Below are 18,588 nucleotides of genomic sequence, written 5' to 3' on the forward strand. Positions count from 1 at the left end.
ACTATTTCTGATCCCCCCCCCCTCGATTTTTATGCTATAGAAATGTAGTACAAGTAGATTTTTGTTATGAATATGTTAAAGTGGTCACATGTGTGCTTGTTATCAACCCGCAATTTGGCCTTGCGAGGTTACTAGCTCAATTAATAAGATTAAGAGCACAGTTTCCAAATTATGCAATCAAGACACTTCGTCTTGATAATGCTGGTGAATTTACGTCCCATGCCTTTAATGATTATTGCATATCAATTGGGATAACAATTGAGCATCCAGTTGCTCATGTTCATACTCAAAATGGTCTAGCGGAATCATTGATCAAACGCCTCCAATTAATTGCTAGACCAATGCTTATGAGAACTAAACTTTCCATTTCGGCATGGGGCCATGCTATTTTGCATGAAGCAGCTCTTGTGCGGATCAGACCCACAATTTATCATAAAGTCTCCCCAATACGATTGGTTTTTGGTCAGGAGCAAAATATTTTTCATCTTAGAATATTTGGATGTGCAGTATATGTTCCGATTGCTCCACCACAACGCACAAAGATGGGACCCCAAAGAAGATTGGGGATATATGTTGGGTATGAATCTCCTTCTATTATAAAATATTTAGAACCTATAACTGGAGATTTATTTACGGCAAGATTTGCTGATTGTCATTTTGATGAATTAGTATACCCAATATTAGAGGGAGAAAATAAGCAACTGCAAAAGAAGATAGATTGGAATTCATTATCACTATAGCATTTAGATCCTCAAACAAATCAATGTGAACACGAGGTTCAAAAGATAATTTATTTGCAAAATATTACAAATCAACTACCTAGTGCATTCACTAACCTACCAAGGGTGACTAAGTCACATATTCCAGCTGCTAATGCTCCTATTCGAATTGATGTCCCCGTTGGACAATCTATAAATGCAAATGAATCTAAGCCATGCTTGAAATGTGGTAGACCAATCGCTTCCAAAGATAAAAATCCTCGAAAGCGAAAAGGAGCAAATGATCTAGGAGATCATAATATGAGGTAATTGCTCAAAAAGAGCCATGTGACATAACAAATGATAAGACCTCAGAGGAGATCCAGGTACCTGAAAATAATAAGAATGAAGAGATCTCAATAAGTTACGTCTCTACGGTAAAAAGGTGGAACCGAAATAATATTATTGTCGAAAATATTTTTGCTTATAATGTTGCTGTTGAAATAATGCAACAAGATGAGGATCTTGAACCAAGATCTGTCGATGAATGTAGACAGAGAAATGATTGGCAAAAATGAAAAGACGCTATCCAGGCAGAATTAGCGTCACTTGAAAAACGTGAAGTATTCAGACGTATAGTCCAAACACCTGAAGGAATAAAGCCAGTGGGATACAAATGGGTTTTTGTGCGAAAACGAAATGATAAAAATGAAGTCGTTATATATAAAGTACGACTTGTGGAACAAGGATTTTCGCAAATACCTGGCATTGATTATATGAAGACATATTCTCCTGTGGTGGATGCAATCACTTTCAGGTATCTTATAAATTTGGAAGTCCATGAAAAATTTAATATGCATCTAATGGATGTTGTCACAACCTATTTGTATGGCATATTAGACAACAAAATTTATATGAAAATTTCTGAGGGCTCAAAGTTCCTAAAACTAATAAAAGTTTTCGGGAAACTTGTTCAATAAAGCTTCAAAAATCCGTACATGGATTGAAACAATTAGGGCGAATGTGGTATAATCGCCTGAGTGAGTATTTGCTGAAAGAAAGGTATAAGAATGATCCAATTTGTCCTTATGTATTTATAAGACGGTCTGGATCTGAATTTGTTATAATCACTGTGTATGTTGATGATCTAAATATCATTGGAACTCCGGGAGAACTTCCAAAAGCAATAGACTATTTGAAGAAAGAGTTTGAAATGAAAGATCTTGGAAAGACAAAATTTTGTTTTGCTCTACAAATTGAGCATATGAAAGATGGACTTCTTGTCCATCAATCAACTTATACCGAAAAGATCCCAAAGCGTTTTTATATGGATAAAGAACATCCATTAAGTACCCCGATGGTTGTGGGATCACTTGATATAAATAAAGATCCATTTCGACCTCATGAAAATGATGGAGAGCTTCTTGGTGATGAAACTTCATATCTTAGTGCAACTGAGGCACTAATGTATCTTGCAAATAATACTCGACCAGATATAATTTTTACAGTAAGTTTATTAGCAAGATTTAGTTCCTTTCCAACAACAAGACACTGGAATAGTGTTAAGCATATTTTTAGATAACTCCGAGGGACTATTGATATGGGATTATTTTATTCTTATGAATCTGATTCACAGTTGATTGGTTATGCAGATGCAGGTTATTTGTCTGACCCACATAAATCACGATCTCAAACATGCTATCTATTTACTTGTGGGGATACAACTATTTCATGGAGTTCAACAAAATAAACTTTAGCTGCTACATCTTCCAATCATGCATGGATAATAGCTATTCATGAAGCTAGTCAAGAATGTGTATGGTTGAGATCAGTGACTCAACATATTCAACAATTGCGTGGTCTTTCTTTAAAAACGAAGATTCCAACGAAATTGTATGAAGACAATGCTGCCTGCATAGCTCAACTTAAAGGAGGATATATCAAAGGAGACAGAACAAAGCACATTCCACCAAAGTTCTTTTTCACACACGATCGTCAGTAAAATGGTGAGATAGATGTTCAACAAATCCGTTCAAGTGACAATCTAGCAGATTTATTCACTAAAGCATTGCCAACATCAATATTTGAGAAGTTGAGACATAAGATTGGAATGCGTCGTCTCCGAGATATCAAATAAAGCTTTCATCAGGGGGAGTATAATATGCGTTGTACTCTTTTTCCCTTAACCAAGGTTTTGTCCCAATTGGGTTTTCCTGGTAAGTTTTTTAATGATGTATTACAAGATATATGTACTCTTTTTCTTTCACTAGGATTTTTCCCACTGGGTTTTTCTAGTAAGGTTTTAACGAGGCACATTATCTTTTAAATGGACATTCAAGGGGGAGTGTTATGAATATGTTAAAATGAATGTCCATTGAATACTCCTAGATATCCATATTCCATGAACCATTTGAGTTCATGTACTTAGTTAATTAATCACTTAATATTTGTAGCTTTTAGGTGTATTCTTGTAACCTTTCATGTATCTTATATCCTATAAATAGGGTATTCTTTATCCTATGACGTACACAGAAGAAACACACCTGAATAAGATAACTTCTACATTCTCCTCATATACATCTTGTCTCTATTACTATATTGTTCTATTTTGCTCTCATTTCTTAATAATTTATTTTTAATTTTTCTTTGACGTGCTAGCCTGAGGGATAGCTCACTGCATATTTGCATATTTTGGATGTAGTAAAGGAGCGGTCTAGCCACTTTTTAGCCCTATAATTGAAAAATAGTCAATATCATGAAACATCAAATTACAAATGTGAAATTCTAGGACAATATCTTAACATTTTATTTGTGGAATTTGAAACTCCATGACAGTGATAATTTCCATTTATTTATGCTGAAAAGTGTCTATTTGTGAACTTTATCTATTTTGGATTGAATAGGGCTATTGCTGTAAAAATGGCGTGTGGTAGCCACTAAATAAGGTGATGTTTATTTTTTATCCACCAATTCTAATGTTGAGCAAAAATAGCCACTACTCCATTAAAATTAATATGAAAAGATATTTTTATCCTTTCTTCTATTTCTTTTATTCCCAAACCCTTCCTTTATACGCTTCTCTAATTTAAGTTCAGAGCCAAAATTTCATAGGCAAAATTTCGCTCCCTCAATATCATTTCTGCATGCAACTCTCTTCTCTCGATTGAAGTTCAAAGCCAAAATTTTGCTCCCTCAATATCGCTCCTGCCCAGCCCACAAAAATTTTCTGTGTATACTTTGTCCAACTTAATCTCTTCTCATTTGTCATCTTCTCTGCAGCGAACTAGCGTACTGGTATGTTTTCGATTCTGCTTTTATGTATTTTTCTTTTTGTATATCTCTAATCGTGATCAATGCTGCATTTGTCATCAAGTATGTGTGAAATGTACAAAATAATGATTATAACTTGATTCGTTGAGGAATAAGGTGCAGATTTTTGTGAGAAAGTTATTGAGAACCTTTTGGTATTGAAATGTGTTTGTGGTTCAATCAATATATTGATTATGTAAGGACATTTCAGAAAAATAGTCCTAAGAATTTGTAAGCTAGCTGTGTTTAGGAATTTTAGTTAACTGTGCTTCTATTAAAGATGCATCTAATTAGGTCCTGAATTTTAGTTTTTTAGTTTAAATATTAAGGACATTTCAAAAAAATAGTCCTACGAATTTGTAAGCTAATTTTAGTTAATTGTGCTTCTATTAAAGATGCATCTAATTAGGTACCAGAATTTTAGTTTTTTTAGTTTAAATATTAAGGACATTTTAGAAAAATAGTCCTAAGAATTTATAAGCTAATTTTAGTTAATTGTGCTTCTATTAAAGATGCATCTAATTAGGTCCTGGATTTTAGTTTTTTAGTTTAAATATTAAGGACATTTCAGAAAAATAGTCCTAAGAATTTATAAGCTAAGTTTAGTTAATTGTGCTTCTATTAAAGATGCATCTAATTAGGTCCTGGATTTTAGTTTTGTAGTTTAAATATTAAGGACATTTCAGAAAAATAGTCCTAAGAATTTGTAAGCTAATTTTAGTTTATTATTCTTCTATTAAAGATACATCTAATTAGGTCCTGAATTTTAGTTTTTTAGTTTAAATATTAAGGACATTTCAAAAAAATAGTCCTAAGAATTTGTAAGCTAATTTTAGTTTACTGTTCTTCTATTAAAGATGCATCTACTTAGGTCCTAGATTTTAGTTTTTTAGTTTAAATATTAAGGACATTTCAGAAAAATAGTCCTAAGAATTTGTAAGCTAAGTTTAGTTTACTGTTCTTCTATTAAAGATGCATCTACTTAGGTCCTGGATTTTAGTTTTTTAGTTTAAATATTAAGGACATTTCAGAAAAATAGTCCTAATGTTTACATTCTATTTCCTTCTTTGTAGTGTGCTAATGCACGCATGATCCGCCATTTGCTAAAGTTCTCACAGTTTGAGAAAAATCACAAGTCTTTTGGAAATGCATTCAACAAATTTGATATTCAGTGGCAAAGATCACCACACCAAACTGGATCGTACGTGTTGTCATTTGCTATATAATTTATATGTACTTTAGATTTATTTTATTAAAGATATTATTTAATTGACTCCATATTTTTCTTAGGACTGATTGTGGTGTATTTCTAATCAAGTATGTGGAGAAATTCTAACCTGAGGACATATAAAACTTCAGAAAAGAACTTGCAGCAAATCTTTGGGCACATGGAGAGTGGAAAAGAAATTCTGGTTATGATACACCACCAGAAAATGTCGGCGACGACTATAATAGTGAAAATGAAACTTTCTGCCCAAAGGAGTTGTAGTGTAGTTGTAAAGAAAGTCAGCTGTAGTAAATTTAGTATAAAACTGCTGTAAAGACTCCATATGAATTCTGAAATATCCTGTAAATTATCACAAGGCACTTTATTTTGTTTGCATAGCATAATTTTTTGGTCACAGCTATGTTAAATTACAGTTTCAGCAGTAATATGAAGGCATCGTGTTATTAATTTCCTTCTTTCTGTTAACTATTGATTTGTCCATTTTTCACAGTTTTAAAGGGCCAATATTTGATTAAATTGTCTTGAAGTTTTTAGAAATTCAAAGCAACACACATTGATTGTTGTAGAACTTCAGAATCTGTTAACTACATCCTTATTTGTTGAAGGATGAAAATAATATTCAAGACATATATTTTTAAATGTGCTAAACTTCTGAAATATAGACAATAAACTGAGATTTCCAGAAGTTAAGGACATTTTAGAAATTTATGTCCTATATATTAGATTCATACTTCAAATGTTCAGGACGTTTCAAAAAATTATGTCCTGAAGTCTAATTGTACCAATCTCATTTTAAAAATAAGATGTAGCAAGTTGTGTTTAGCAAGCTGCAGATGTCAATTTTATAACTACTGATTTGTCCATTTTAAATTGCTAGGTTTTTTATTAAATCTGTAGAGATATAGCAAAAGATACATTGATTGTTGTAGAACTCCAGGACATTATGTTCATCAACGTCCTGATTTGTTGAAGGATGAAAATAATATTCAGGACATATTTTTCTGAAATGTCCTGAACTTATGAAAATCTAGACAATAATCCAGAAGTTAAGGACATTTTAGAAATTTATGTCCTTAATATTAGATTCATACTTGAAATTTTCAGGACTTGTAAAAGATTATGTCCTTAAGTTTTACTTGTACCAATCTCATTTTAAAAATAAAGATGTAGCAAGTTGCAGGCGTCAAATTATATAAAGAAAAGGACTTTCTTGTTTACTTACGGCAAGAATAAAATCCCATAAACAATAATTGGTCCGACAAAGGTAAATTGAACTCCCAGAAAAAGAAAAAAAAACAAAGAGCAAGTAAGTGCAAAGAAACTTTGAAAATTCAGGACATCTTTTATATAACCATCTGCTAATGTTTACTTGCTCAAATAAAAACAATCTAAATGAATCCAATTTATAGCAAAAACTTAAAAGAGTAGATAAACATAAGTGGATATATCTATTATTCTCTATGCTTCCTTGAAAATGGATGGACTGCCGGAGAATATATACAAGATGTTCTATTATGACCAATTCTTCTGCAACGACCACATTTGAATGTTATTTTTGATGATTCGGTAGCTGGAATAGGCCTTTTCTTCTGTCTTATACCTGGCGGGACTTTGAAATTTGGAGGTTTAATAATTTGTGACTTAACACTCTCTGGTACAATCCAAGAATCCGTATTTCCTACAAGATATATTTGTCTTTCATATGTTTTCAGCCAAGATTCCTTTAAGTACCAGTCCGAGCAGAAATTGGACTTCTTGATGTTTCTCTTCTCGATAGCTGCAATTGCATGTATACATGGAAATTCATCAAATTGAAACTGAAAACAATCACATGTTCTTTTGTTTAAGTCCACCAAGAAAGTAATTCCTTCTTCCTCAACTCTAGAACGCCATGAATCAACAGGGAAGACCTTCAAAGTTGAAAAACTATAAGTTAGTACATTATGTTAAATTATCATTAAAATAATAAGCTAAAGTAAGAACATAATACTTACATTTGAAGTAAAAGCTAAATCTATCTTTTTCTTCAATTCCTCTTCTACCCAACAAGAAACGTCATAAAAAGTTTCTTCTGCTTCATTTCTTCTTTCATAAAACCAACATTGTAGCTTCACTTGGATGAAATCCATCATTCTTAATATAGGCAACTCCCTTGCTTCTAATAGCACAGAATTCATTGACTCAACTATGTTTGTTGTGAGCATGTCATATCTTCGTCGTGGACTACAAGAACGTGCCCACCTTTCCGGTGGTTCTTCCATCAAGTAGTCAAAAGTCTTCTTATCAACTTTTGCTATATCTGACATGTATAGATCAAATTCTTTGCGCCTGTATACTCTTGCAGCACTTTGAAAAAGTTTTATGACCTCACTTTTCACTTTCCTTCGCTTTAGGTTCTGCTCCAAATGATAGATACAAATCCCATGGTGGCTTTCAGTATATACCTTTGCAATGCCATGTGCAATAGATTGATGCCTGCCCGATAAAAAAATTAAATTGTCACGGCTCCCAATTGCATTGTGAAGCTCACTAAAGTACCACTTATAGGAATTGTTATTTTCAGATTCTGCAATTCCAAAGGCTAGTGGGAATATTTGGTTATTTGCATCATTTGAAACTGAAATCATTAAAACACCACGATATTTTGACTTCAAAAAAGTTGCATCAACAGCAATCACTGGTCTACAATGATTCCAACCAGCTATTGATGATGCATATGCATAAAACATATAAAGAAACCTGAAAATACAGTTTAACAGAAGGTTAAAAATACAGGACACCAAATTCTTAATATTCTCACTGCACATATCAAAGTTAAGGACACAATGTCCTTAACATTTTCAGTGCACACATCAAAGTTAAGGAGAACTTGTCCTTAACTTTTAGAATGCACACATCATAGTTAAGGACAACATATCCTTAACTTTTACAATGCAGACATCAAAGTTAAGGACACCATGTCCTTAACATTTTTATTGCACACATCAAAGTTAAGGACACCACGTCCTTAATATTTTCACTGTACACATCAAAGTTAAGGACAATATGTCGTTAACTTTTTCACTGCACACAACAAAGTTAAGGACACAATGTCCTTAACTTTTTCACTGCACACATCAAAGTTAAGGACACCATGTCCTTAACTTTTTCACTGTACATATCAAAGTTAAGGACACCATCTCATTAACTTTTTCACTGCACACATCCAAGTTAAGGACACCATGTCCTTAATATTTTCACTGCACACAGCAAAATTAAGGACATTGTGTCCTTAACTTTTACAATGCACACATCAAAGTTAAGGACACCATGTACTTAAGTTTTTCACTACACACATCCAAGTTAAGGACACCATGTCCTTAACTTTTTCACTGCACACATCCAAGTTAAGGACACCATATCCTTAACATTTTCACTGCACACATCAAAGTTAAGGACACCATGTCCTTAACATTTTTACTGCACACATCAAAGTTAAGGACACCATATCCTTAACGTTTTCATTGCATACATCCAAGATAAGGACACCATGTCCTAAAGTTTATAAAACAGACTAATAAACTCTTTTTGATTATTTACCTGTTGTTGTCGTCTATCTTTATGTTAGTGTATGTTCCCGAATTTTTACTTTTCATCATATACATGTATGAAGACAATAATTCATAATTCTCTTCAGGAGTTCCTCTTATTAAAGCTGAAGCACGTTGAATAGCACGCCACGCCTTGTGATAACCAATGTCTAGTCCATGCAATTTTTGCATTTCTGCCATGACAAAGGCTGGTGTAACTTCAAACCTTGGGTCTTGAAGATTGTCGATAATATAACCACTAATCAACTTTGAAGTTGCATGCCTTTGATCACCTTTCATAGTGTTAACTGAGCAGTCATGATTTTTCTCAATCTTTACTATCTTGAATAGTGTTGAATCTTTAATTCTGAAAGCACGCACACACCACTCACACCTATCATCATTGCATTTCAACGAATATCTTGTTGAGCTTGATCTAACAACCTTGAATTCAAAATGTCCTTTAATTGCTATATTGGAAAAACAGTTAATTATAGTCTTCTTTTTGTCAAATATTGATCCCACTTTTATTTCATCCAACGAAGCATTTTCTCTTAATATCGTAGTTGGGGATTCTTTTTGTTTCAAATTTGAGCTTTGTCTAGTTAGTTGAGTAAAGGTTTTTTCAGCAACTTCTTCTATTACCGATGCACTCTCTAAGACTTGAATACCCAAAGCGTGTTCGTTGTCAATCTCTATAATGCTTTTTCCTTCTACTTGAATAGAATCAAATATTTGAAGCACCTCTTCAGTTATTGGTTGAGCTTCAACCACATCTATTTCCATTATCTGTTGGCATTTGTCTTGATTGTCTTGTTGAGTTTCTGTATTAACATGTTCAAAGGTGCTTGTAGAATCAAAAACTCTTTCCGAAATATCAACAATGAAACGACAGCCCTTAAAGAGTGAATGACTTTTTAGTAACTCTATACATGTGTGAAGATCTAAATCTTTGGATACAAGCATTCCCTTGCTTGTTCCCATATTGATATCAAACCATATCATTGCTTCAAACTTGTCTCTATCCAATTCAATAACTTCAAATACCTGGTTAATGAAATCTTCAAATCGAATTGCCTCAGGTACTAGAACAAGCTTTGTTTGATGATCAAGATACTTATAGTCTGCAGTCCATCTACCATTAAAAGTAACTATAATACATATTGTATCCATCCTGCAAGTTAAGAAAATAGGAAATTCAGGATATATTTATACAACAATCGTGAAGTTAAGGACAAGATGTCCTAAACTTTATCAATACAAGTTGCAAAACACAGGATACTATGTCCTTAATATTTAGAGCAACATTCATGAAGTTAAGGACATGATGTCCTAAACTTTATCAATACAAGTTGCAAATACATGATATTTACACAGTAGTCATGAAGTTAAGGATATCATGTCCTAAACTTTATTAGTATAGTTTGCAAAAACAGGACACTATGTCCTTAATTTTTACACAGTAGTCATGAAGTTAAGGACATCATGTCCTAAACTTTATCAGTACAAGTTGCAAAAACAGGACACTATATCCTTAACTTCGATGTGTGCAGTCAAAATATTAAGGACATGGTGTCCTTAACTTGGATGTGTGCATTATAAAAGTTAAGGACATGATGTCCTTAACTTCGATGCGTGCATTGTAAAAGTTAAGGACAAGCTGTCCTTAACTTTGATGTGTGCATTGTAAAAGTTAAGGACAAGTTGTCCTTAACTTTGATGTGTGTAGTGAAAAAGTTAAGGACATGGTGTCCTAAACTTTATTAGTATAGGTTGCAAAAATAGGACACTATGTCCTTAATTTTTACACAGTAGTCATGAAGTTAAGGACATCATGTCCTAAACTTTATCAGTACAAGTTGCAAAAATAGGACACTATGTCCTTAACTTTGATGTGTGCAGTCAAAATGTTAAGGACATGGTGTCCTTAACTTGGATGTGTGCATTGTAAAAGTTAAGGACAAGTTGTCCTTAACTTTGATGTGTGCATTGTAAAAGTTAAGGACAAGTTGTCCTTAACTTTGATGTGTGCAGTGAAAAAGTTAAGGACATTGTGTCCTTAACTTTGCTGTGTGCAGTGAAAATGTTAAGGACATCATGTCCTAAACTTTATTAGTATAGGTTGCAAAAACAGGACACTATGTCCTTAATTTTTACACAGTAGTCATGAAGTTAAGGACATCATGTCCTAAACTTTATCAGTACAAGTTGCAAAAACAGGACACTATGTCCTTAACTTTGATGTGTGCAGTCAAAATGTTAAGGACATGGTGTCCTTAACTTGGATGTGTGCATTGTAAAAGTTAAGGACAAGTTGTCCTTAACTTTGATGTGTGCAGTGAAAAAGTTAAGGACATTGTGTCCTTAACTTTATTAATACAATTTGCAAATACAGGACACTATGTCCTTAATATTTAGAACAACAGTCATGAAGTTAAGGACATCGTGTCCTTAACTTTATTAATACAAGTTGCAAAATACAGGACACTTTATCCTTAATATTTTTTAAAACAACAGTCATGTTAAGGACACTAAATCCTTAATATTTTTTAGAACAACAGTCATGTTAAGGACACTAAATCCTTAACATTATGTCCTCAATATTTACAGAACAATCACAGAGTTAAGGACGCGATGTCCTTAACGTTATCAATACAGAAAAAAAAAAATCAAATTCCTAGCATATTATTCTTCAGTAACGAAATAAAAATTCACACAAACACACAAAAGCATATAGAGATATCTGAAACTTTAGAACTTACTGTAATTTTATGGTGAATTTTGGACGAGAAAATTGAATTCTGAACTTAGACAAAAAGTTTGAAATCGGAAGAGAAGCTTCTGCAATTTTGGACGATCACAACAATTCTCTGCACGTAAGTTTGAGCTGCTGTTGATCGTGAATAAGGAGCATATGTATCAGCGAAATCCTATATAGCAGAAGGGTATTTTCGTCCGGGCGGATAAAAATTTATTAAAGCAGTGGCTAAAGACTAAATACATTTAAAACAATGACTTAAAAGTAAATATATATGTTATTACTGGCTATCTGTGCGCATCGCCCATGTGGATTGGGTTGGACTGGATTAAGCCAGCCCATTTTGCTAGCTTTACCTTTAATAGGATTTAATAGGATATTTACACAAATAATCGGTCATATTCATTGTTTACTTTTTCTAGCCATATATATTAATTATACATAATTATACATTTATAATACATAAATTATGCATAAATTATACCTTCACCGGTTATTTTTAGTTTAAATGGTTTGATGTACGACTATATGAATTAATTCGTCAAATTTAACATGCTGAAAAGATACCGTACAGAATTTACTTCATTATCTTAAAAGCTTAGCACGACTTCATTATCTTCCCTCTTAGAAGCTCTAAGTTACAAGAAAATGTTGAAATTTAAAAAAAGAACTAACCTAACTGGTATTTTTTTTTTGTTTTAAACTTATAACCAATAACTTTATTAAGTGAACTTTGCTCCACTTGGAACATGATATTTTAAACTAACAAGTTTGTCTCGTAAATTTGTATACCACTATCTTTTTATCATTTGTGATACGATTCAAAATATGAGTGCCAAATAATCTAATTTTTTTTGTGTAAATTCAAGCATATAATATTTAAAATATTTAAAATAAAATCAACATCTTATTTAGGAAATATATAAAAATAGTATAAGTCAATCCAAAACGTTTAAAAAACATAAAACAAATATGATCAAAGAAGAATTCCTTTAATCCTCCAAATAATTTGTACCATATAAAGTGGGATAGAGGGACAAATAATTTATGAAATTCCATTCTTTCAAAAAAATTGTTATTACTGAAATCTTAGTATGTTCTGCGTCATGGTATACCCAATAAGAGAGAAGTAGTTATGGTCTTCGTATTAACGAAACTTGTCTTGTGTTACCATTGCATCTTCAAGAATTAAACTCATTTTGATGTCTTGTTGACTTAGTTACTACCATTAATATTCAAAACTAAAATTTCGATAAATAATATGTAAACAGTAATTATAGAAGTATAAACGAGTTAACCGGCCGCTAAAACCCGTATGTCGAATTCTTTAAGTTTAAATCCTGATTTGTATACCTATAAATTTTTATAATAAATATTAATTGATAATCTAGTAAAAATTATAACTAGTTATAACATATATGATTCACTACTAGCATACAGAATATATTGCTAATATTCATAATTGAAATCCTTCATGAAAATACGAGTAGCATGCATATTTTCAACCAAACAAATGAAAAAGAAAGAAAAAACACAGATTGGATAATATTTGCAATCAAATGAAGATTCTTGGATTCGGATTTCAAATTCTAGGAAACTCGAGTGTTTCTGTTAGGCCCGTGGAAACCAATCCCATTATCGCCTTGGTTTGGTAATAGCAAAATCTTGAGAAAGAGAGCAAGGTACCATATTTTCCAAAATAAATAAAGTCTTATATAAATTTGAACATAGTATTATTACTTCTCATTATAATTCTTGTACTATAAATTTTGTATAATACTCCCTCGGTTTCAATTTATGTGAACATGTTTGATTGAGTACGGAGTTTAAGAAAAAATGAAAACTTTTAGAATTTGTGGTTCTAAACAAGTCAAAAAGGGGTCCAGAGTATCTTTGTGGTTATAAAAGCTTCTTATTAAGGGTAGATTTGAAAATTTAAGCTAAATTATTTCTAAATTTAGAAATGAGACATTCTTGTTGGATCAGACCAAAAAGGAAATAGGTTCATATAAACTGAAACGGAGAGAGTATATCCCAACCCCTTGAAGAGTGTGCCATTATGAGCTACAGTACGATTGATAAGATCCCCATTTTTAATTAGAGATATCTATGTTGGAGTTATGTATCATTATTCGATACAACAACAATAACCCAGTATAATCCCACTAGTGGGGTATGAGGAGGTTAGTTTGTACGCAGACCTTACCCCTACCCTGGGATAGAGATGTTGTTTTCGATAGACCCTCGGCTCCCTCCCTCCAAGAACTTTGCACCTTGCTCTTGGGGTGACTCGAACTCACAACCTCTTAATTGAAAGTGGAGGGTGATTACCACTAGAACAATTCACTCTTGTCAGTCTATCATTATGCGATACGAATCTAAATTAGTGGGTTAAATGTTGGTGGTGTGTGTGAGAATAGCAAAATGGAGTGTGTTTTTTAGGGAAAAAGCAAAGTGAAGAGTGTGTGTGTGTGCGTATGCTTTATGCATGTGTGTGAGTGGTATGTGTCAGAAGCTGTCGTAAATAAGCAGTCGTCAAACATTCCTCTTTTTTTCTCTCTCTTACTTTCCTCTTTTCGCTCTCTCTCACTCCCTCTCTCTTTTAGGGATTCGCTCGCAACCATAAAACCCTCAGCCACCCAAAAATGGCCTAATTTCTCCGGCGAAATTGCTGCCGCCGACACTTCATTTCTCACCGCCGGTACTGTAAGCTCTCTCACTTTGAATTTCTCTTTCTTTTTCAGTCACTTTCTCACTAAGTATCTTCAGATCAAGTCTTTGCTTGTCAATAAATTGCTTTTTTTAGCTGTAATTTACAAAAATTGTGGAAAATTTACTGCTTTATGTGCTCATTTGAGCTCTGCAATCTTGTAATTAGCTTTGTTACTCGTTTCATTTTGGACATTCTTTCTTTTGCTGCGATCTGGATATTATTGTTTGGCCTTTGGTGAAATTTGAGTGCAATATTTTGCTGGTATGTTGCGACCGGCTCTCTTTGGCTCTGTTTAGTGTAGTATTTGAACGTGTGCTTCATGTTAATTTCTGTGCTTTTTTATCTTATATTTTATTATCCTTTTTTTTTTTGCATCGTTAAAAGTTGGAGTTTTTTTAATTTTTTTTTTTTCATTATTGTGTCCATTATTTGCGGAGAATCTTTCTACTCTTTGAAGACTTGTATGTTAGTATGGATAACTAGGAGGTTTTTGCTCTCTCGGTCGCATTTTATGTGTTAGGCTTTCTTTTTTAGTCTGTCCCGAAAAAAATGATATACCTTTTTATATTTAGAAATAACATAACCTTAAACTTTTTATTTTACACTTGATGATATGATTTATGTCCATAGAAATGTTTGTGACATGTTTTAGACTACAAGTTCCAAGATCTTTCTTTCTTTCTTAAACTCCATAGTCAATCAAACACCGCCACATAAAATGAGATGGAAGAAGTATTTGCTATTAATACAAGTTATTTATCAGTGTTAAAATGGTATTGGACTGAATAGAACAGAATGGATATAGAGAATTCACATAATTGATATTCTAGCTCTAATACCAAAACCAATTTTGAACCATTTGTTTGTTTCTTTATTATTCTTGATCGATAATATGTTACCTGTAAATTCAGAGGTATGGGAATATATATCATCTCTGTCAATAAATTGTCTAGAGTTTATGCTGCAAAGTGTAGAATAAAATTTTTGGAATTCTTTCGGTTCACAGAAGTAGAAGCTTTTTGTTGCTTCGTACATTTTATCTCTTAAACTTTTCATACTGAAGTTTGATATCATTTTAAGGAATTTCTACCATGGAAGATACACAATCAGTTACGACACTGATGGACTCCACAACCTCGAAGATACAGCAGCTACAGAAAGCATTTGCTGAGTTGGAAAGTCATCGTGCTGTTACGCTAAACCTGAAATGGAAGCAACTTGAAGAGCATTTTCATGGGCTTGAGAAGTCCTTGAAGAGGCGTTTTACTGAACTGGAAGATCAAGAGAAGGAGTTTGAAACAAAAATAGTTCAATCTAGAAAGATTTTGGAGAAGCGTCAAGCAGCTGTTATCTCTAAGGAGCAAGCTTCACTTGAGAGCCTCCAAGAGAAAAGAGATGCAGCAGTTTCTGCCATTACTATTGCTCTGGAGAAGCATAGGAAGCCGTATTCTGTGGAACCTTCTTGTGAGGTGCAAGGTGGGCCGTCTATGTTTGAAGCAAAGCCCCTTGATTTCATACCACTTGAGAATAATAATACAGAGGATCATATCAAGCCTTTTAAGAATGATGTTGGGGAAGTCAAGTTTTATCCAGAGTTAGTGAAGTTATGCCAAGATATGGACTCAGGAGGCCTTCACAAATTTATATCAGACAATCGCAAGAACCTGGCCGCAGTAAGGGAGGAAATTCCACCTGCTTTAAGAGCTGCTGTTGATCCTGCCTTTTTGGTTCTGGACTCACTCAAGGGTTTCTACCCGTCTGAAGTGTCAATTTCAGATGCTAAAAAAGATGCAAATCTTTTAGGTCTTCGCCGAACTTGTATTATGCTGATGGAATGCCTTAGCATTTTATTAAAGACCCTGGAAGTAGATTCTATTTCAAGTTTAATATCAGGAAGCGTAAAGGAACGTGCAAAAGCGATTGCTAATGAATGGAAACCAAAGTTAGATGAGCTTGATGCTGATGCCAGTAATGGGAATTCCTTGGAGGCTCATGCATTCTTACAGCTTTTAGCTACCTTTGACATTAACTCCAACTTTAACCAGGAGGACCTGTACAAGCTGATACCCATGGTTTCTCGTCGTCGCCAAACAGCTGATCTCTGTCGTTCCCTTGGACTGTCTGAGAGAATGCCAGGTTGGTTCTCAAAAATACTTGAGTCAATGGCTCGAGCATTTTATATTCTTATGCTTTCACCTCTTCTTTTTGTTCCATTTTATTTTTCTTCTCTCCCCTTTCTATTTCTTTGACTGGTCAAAGGGTATCCTTATTTGGTAAAGTCAAAATCAATGTGTTTCGGTTCTGTCTACACAGTTGAAGATTCTTTGATTGTTAGAACATTATAGGCCTAATCGAGATTGATTTGGACTCTGGTGTCGCATGCTTACGTGAAGTTTGCCTCTAAATGGAAGATGCCAATAAGCATTAAATCTCCTGTATAGTACTCTGAGTCACTTCATCTTTCTAGCTTCATATGTTACTTCCTCAGTTCTTCTATTCCAATTTAATTCTAGTCTAGTAGATTTTCGTGAGGGTTTCAATTTGACAAAATTCAGATAGAAATTAGGACAAATTGTGAAAGATTTTATAAATTAGTTGATGTACATGTTGCAAACTTATGCATTTTAAAACAAACTTTCTTTGTTGTTCGACTCTAGGGAAGCAAACTAGGACAATCTCTTTGGTGATAAAGGAAGTGAAGAAACCATCTCGTGATAGGATCTCGTGATAGGATTGCCTAAGATTTCGTTGAACTCTTTTTCTTGGACATTGAAAAATAGGAACATGATAAGAATTGCTGGTGCGGTTCATCTTGTTGTCTAGTAGTTAGGTTATGTTGTATTCCTCTTTGTATTATACTACTAAACTTAATGTAACATTAACCAAAAGGCAAAGGCTTCCTAATTTTGGGGAAATTTGGTATTTACCTGGTGAGAATTTGTTTGTTGATACATTGTGTAGACATGTAATTTTTTAGCCTCCCTGAAATTTTGCACCTTAAAAAAGGGGTATGACACATTGCGTTATAATCTACTTTTGTTCCTCTTCTATTCTTCTTCCTATAGTAGTTTGGAAAGTCGTGCAATTTCATGTCATGCCCAAGAGATCTGCATGTAACACACACATGTATGAAACTTACATAAATACGCACACACATCTAAAACTGTATCACAGTGCTGGGAGATAATTGCCTATTTTTAGCCTTTTACTACTGTGGAGCAGTATTTCCTATCATCTGCTGGATATGGGTCTAGAGTTTAGCTCGGCTCATGTGCTTTAGATTCTAACAGATTTGTTACAGTCTCTCTTTTTGTATTTCTACAGGTGTTATTGACGTGTTAGTTAATAATGGAAGGCATATAGATGCTGTTAATCTAGCATTTGCTTTCGAGCTGACCGACCAGTTTTCACCTGTTTCACTGCTAAAATCCTACTTGAATGAAGCAAGCAAAGCATCTTCACCTGTCAAATCTGGAAACGCATCACCTACTCCACAGGTTTTTACTCTGTACCTTGGTATATTTTGAAATTCACTAATTTTGACTGTATTGCTCTTGCTCTTTGTGTGCAAGAATCTCTTTCTCCTCTTAGTTTCCCTGGGTTGGGGGAACAAATGCTGGTCAGCTGGAGTTATGCACAGTCGATACCCTTCTGTTTACAATTACCTCTCCTTAATGAGAATTTCTTTTCGAAAGCAACTCTTTTTACATACCAACAATGAAATATCTTCTTTTTTCCAGAATGATGTCAATGAGAAACAGCTGACTGCACTGAAGGCTGTGATTAAATGCATTGAAGAACATAAGCTTGAGGCGCAGTACCCCGTGGATCCTCTCCAAAAAAGGGTTCTCCAGCTGGAGAAAGAAAAAGCTGACAAGAAAAGGGCAACTGAAGTTGCCAAACCTCAACCCAAGAGACCTCGCGCCAATTGCGTAGGAAATGGAGCAGCTCGAGTTACTAACGTTGCCATTGACAAGAACTTCTATGCTAGTAGAATGACTGATAGGTATCCTCAGTACATGTATGACCGACCATATGCTTATCCCGTACCAACCGACACCCACGTCCCCTCATTCCTTGGTACTCCCTACAGCCTTCCTCCTGGGCATGGCAACTTCTTGGGAAATGGCTACCACTACCAGGCTACTTACCTGCACTAATCAGTAAACTTTGCTAAAGATCCTTTTAGCTGTTAGTGTTAACCCTTTTGCTTAACTAGTACTGAAGTAGCCTTGTTTAACTTTTATTCTGATGTAACAGCTGATACTGTGATCTTTTAATATATGCAGTATGCACTGTCGTTTATGTTATTA

At 33.8% G+C, this 18,588-nt stretch overlaps 2 protein-coding genes across 4 annotated transcripts; one reads left to right on the forward strand and one right to left on the reverse strand.

The window, feature by feature from the left end:
• Positions 1 to 6,686: 6,686 nt before the first annotated feature.
• On the reverse strand, positions 6,687 to 9,977 carry LOC142171688 (uncharacterized). The gene is made up of 4 exons (XM_075235375.1): positions 9,450 to 9,977; positions 8,815 to 9,248; positions 7,230 to 7,710; positions 6,687 to 7,145 (listed from the first exon to the last, which is right to left on the reverse strand). Exons 1-4 carry the CDS (start codon positions 9,975 to 9,977, stop codon positions 6,687 to 6,689), a joined length of 1,902 nt encoding a protein of 633 aa, XP_075091476.1.
• A 4,054-nt stretch (positions 9,978 to 14,031) lies between these two features.
• On the forward strand, positions 14,032 to 18,588 carry LOC107767509 (FRIGIDA-like protein 3). 3 transcript variants are annotated; one of them, XM_016586541.2, is made up of 4 exons: positions 14,032 to 14,263; positions 15,356 to 16,411; positions 17,600 to 17,772; positions 18,016 to 18,588. In XM_016586541.2, exons 1-4 carry the CDS (start codon positions 14,047 to 14,049, stop codon positions 18,433 to 18,435), a joined length of 1,866 nt encoding a protein of 621 aa, XP_016442027.2. In that variant the 5' UTR covers positions 14,032 to 14,046; the 3' UTR covers positions 18,436 to 18,588. The 3 variants fall into 3 exon arrangements, with proteins under 3 accessions (XP_016442027.2, XP_075090115.1, XP_075090116.1); XM_075234014.1 differs by having other exon boundaries at positions 14,074 to 14,268; XM_075234015.1 differs by lacking the exon at positions 14,032 to 14,263 and adding an exon at positions 14,369 to 14,536.

The sequence above is a fragment of the Nicotiana tabacum genome, chromosome 17 (assembly GCF_000715075.1).
Source record: "Nicotiana tabacum cultivar K326 chromosome 17, ASM71507v2, whole genome shotgun sequence".
Classification (NCBI taxonomy): Eukaryota; Viridiplantae; Streptophyta; class Magnoliopsida; order Solanales; family Solanaceae; genus Nicotiana; species Nicotiana tabacum.